Source organism: Myotis brandtii, unplaced genomic scaffold (genome assembly GCF_000412655.1).
Source record: "Myotis brandtii unplaced genomic scaffold, ASM41265v1 scaffold334, whole genome shotgun sequence".
In the NCBI taxonomy this organism is placed as follows: domain Eukaryota; kingdom Metazoa; phylum Chordata; class Mammalia; order Chiroptera; family Vespertilionidae; genus Myotis; species Myotis brandtii.
Genome location: NW_005362885.1, coordinates 747,430 through 749,724, shown reverse-complemented (window position 1 = coordinate 749,724; position 2,295 = coordinate 747,430). Strand labels below are relative to the sequence as shown.

General features: G+C 65.0%; 1 protein-coding gene across 2 annotated transcripts in view; it reads left to right on the top strand.

Moving 5' to 3' along the window:
- The first annotated feature begins 22 nt into the window (after nucleotides 1-22).
- Nucleotides 23-2,295, top strand: part of LOC102259418 (ATPase family AAA domain-containing protein 3) — a 12,097-nt gene continuing 9,824 nt past the window's right edge. The window contains exons 1-3 of one of the 2 annotated variants that reach the window (XM_014543797.1): nucleotides 23-1,260; nucleotides 1,492-1,593; nucleotides 1,907-1,966. In XM_014543797.1, coding sequence (XP_014399283.1) covers nucleotides 1,216-1,260; nucleotides 1,492-1,593; nucleotides 1,907-1,966 — 207 coding nt within the window. In that variant the 5' untranslated portion in view covers nucleotides 23-1,215. The remainder of the gene's footprint in view (nucleotides 1,261-1,491; nucleotides 1,594-1,906; nucleotides 1,967-2,295) is intronic. The other variant, XM_005871293.2, reaches the window with a different exon arrangement.

Sequence of the window (2,295 nt, the reverse complement as noted above, 5' to 3'; positions counted from 1 at the left end):
AGTGTCAGCCGAGGTGCTCAGAGCTGAACCTGACTTGCCAGAGGTCACAGGAGGAAGCCGGGTGGCTGGGGTTCAGTCCCAGCGTGGTGAGCCGGGCATCCACGTTCTGTCTTGTGCTCTCGGCTCCCCCTCGGTCAGAGTCACTTCTTAAAGGGGCTCCTGTGGTCGGTTCAGCCTTCGGCTCCGTGGCTTCCCATGCTCACCAGTGCAGCGGGCTGGGGCCCTGGTGCCCTCGTGCTGCCTCAGAGGGGTCCTGGCAGTGTGGCTCCAGGAGGCCCTCCCCCAGCTCGGACTCCGTGTCAAACCGCGGGTCCTTGGGCCCATGCAGACGCCCAGGCTCCCGCCACGTCTGTCTCACGCGTGGGCTGTGCTCACAGTGGCAGTTGAACTCAAAAAAAACCCCCAAACTCTAAACTGACGTCATGCGCAGTCGGAGAGCCCTGTACAACCCGAGTCGCCCTCCACGTATGGCGGCTTCCCAACCGCTCAGATAGAAACTTACGTCTCCAGCCCATGGTTGGCTGAATCCGCGGAGGAGAAACCCAGGGGTACTGAGAACCGACTGTCTACCGAGAAAAACCGCGTGTGCGTGGACCCGCGAAGCTCAGACCCACGGAGTTCAGGGGTCAACCGAGCTGTGCTGGGGGGACCTCCTCAGCCCAGGGGAGCAGGAGTTGGTTTCCTTTCCAGAACCCAGACATGGACAGGTGTGACCTCCACTGAGCAAGGAGGCAGGTGGACGGTGTCAGAGCACCTGTGTTCGTGCACCCGCGCTGGGAAGAGCCGCCTCCGGGCTCCTGGCTCATTTCTAGTCTAATTCTCATCCACCTTCTTGCCTGCATGTGCCTGATGGCAGGTCCGTCACCTGTCGGAGGCTTAAGAGAAATGTATGGCCCGTGAGAAGCAAAGGACATTGGCTGCGGGCTTGCTTTTGGTTTCATTGGGAAAGGACTGTGCGTTGACCTCAGGGGGCGAGGTCCACCTTTCTGATGGAACCCTCCGGAATGTGATGGCCCCCGGGGGACGAGCCCTCGCAGGGGAGGTGGGGGTGGAGCAGACATAGGCGACAGTCACTGACCAGGATGGGGGTGGGCGAGCTGTGGTCTCGCTGACAGCCTCTCGGCAGCATGGACTCACCTGGCACCCAGGTGTCCTGAGGCCCGGCTCCCGCACTCGTCCGCAGGGCATGCCAAGGAGGCGCTGAGCCTGGCCCAGATGCAGGAGCAGACGCTGCAGCTGGAGCAGCAGTCCAAGCTCAAGGTGAGTGGTGGGCTGGTGCTGCCGGGCCGGCCGTGGCCGAGGGGAGAGGAGGTGCCCAGGAGAGGGGTGAGCTCCCGCAGCAGGACCTGTGCCCAGACCTGTCCACTCCGAGCACACGGGGTCCAGCAGGGGGGAGGGGGAGGGGTGGGAGGGGGTTGTTAGGAGTGGGAGCCCGAGCTGCCAGCCTGAGAGGAGGCTTGGGGTCTGGGCCTCAGCACTGTGTGTCCGCAGGAGTACGAAGCCGCCGTGGAGCAGCTGAAGAGCGAGCAGATCCGCGTGCAGGCTGAGGAGCGCAGGAAGACGCTGAGCGAGGAGACGCGGCAGCACCAGGCCGTAAGGGCTGCAGGGCCACCCAGGCCCCCGGAGGCCTGGGGACCAGGAGGGGGCTGCGGGGCGCCATGGTCCCACATGCAGGCGGGGTCTCTTGTTGACCCTCGAGGACCTGGGGTGGCCCTGCACAGCCCCTAAGGCCCGCGGACCCCTCTGTGCTGAGTGTCCGCGCACGTGTCCTTGCGGACAGCGCCCGTGGGGCTCGTGGCTTCTTGGGGCTCCGGTGCCCAGTCGGGTCTGGGGCCACATGTTGGTTGGGGGTCGCCCACCAGCTTCTCCAGCTGCGCTGTGTTCACGCTGCTTTCTCCCTCCCCAGAGGGCCCAGTACCAGGACAAGCTGGCCCGGCAGCGCTACGACGACCAGCTGAGGCAGCAGGTGAGTCAGCGACCTGCAGGCGGGAGAGCCTGGTCCTGCCGGTGGGGGACCGAGGCCAGGGCTACGCGAGGGTGGGTTGTGCTGGTTCCTGGGGGAGCTGTAGTTGGACTCCCGCACGTGCACACCCATGCCCCGGGGCTCCTGCCACACTGTGCCCCACGGCCTCCACGCGCGCTCTGCAGCCTCCATGCGGCGTTCCGTGGCCTCCACGGCAGAGGCAGGCTCCAGCTGCTCTTAGGGTTCAACCAGGTGGCACATGACTGGGAACCTGGCTGAAGTGACAGGTTCATGAGGGGCAGTTTCAAATGTTTGTGCCTCTTGTGAGCATT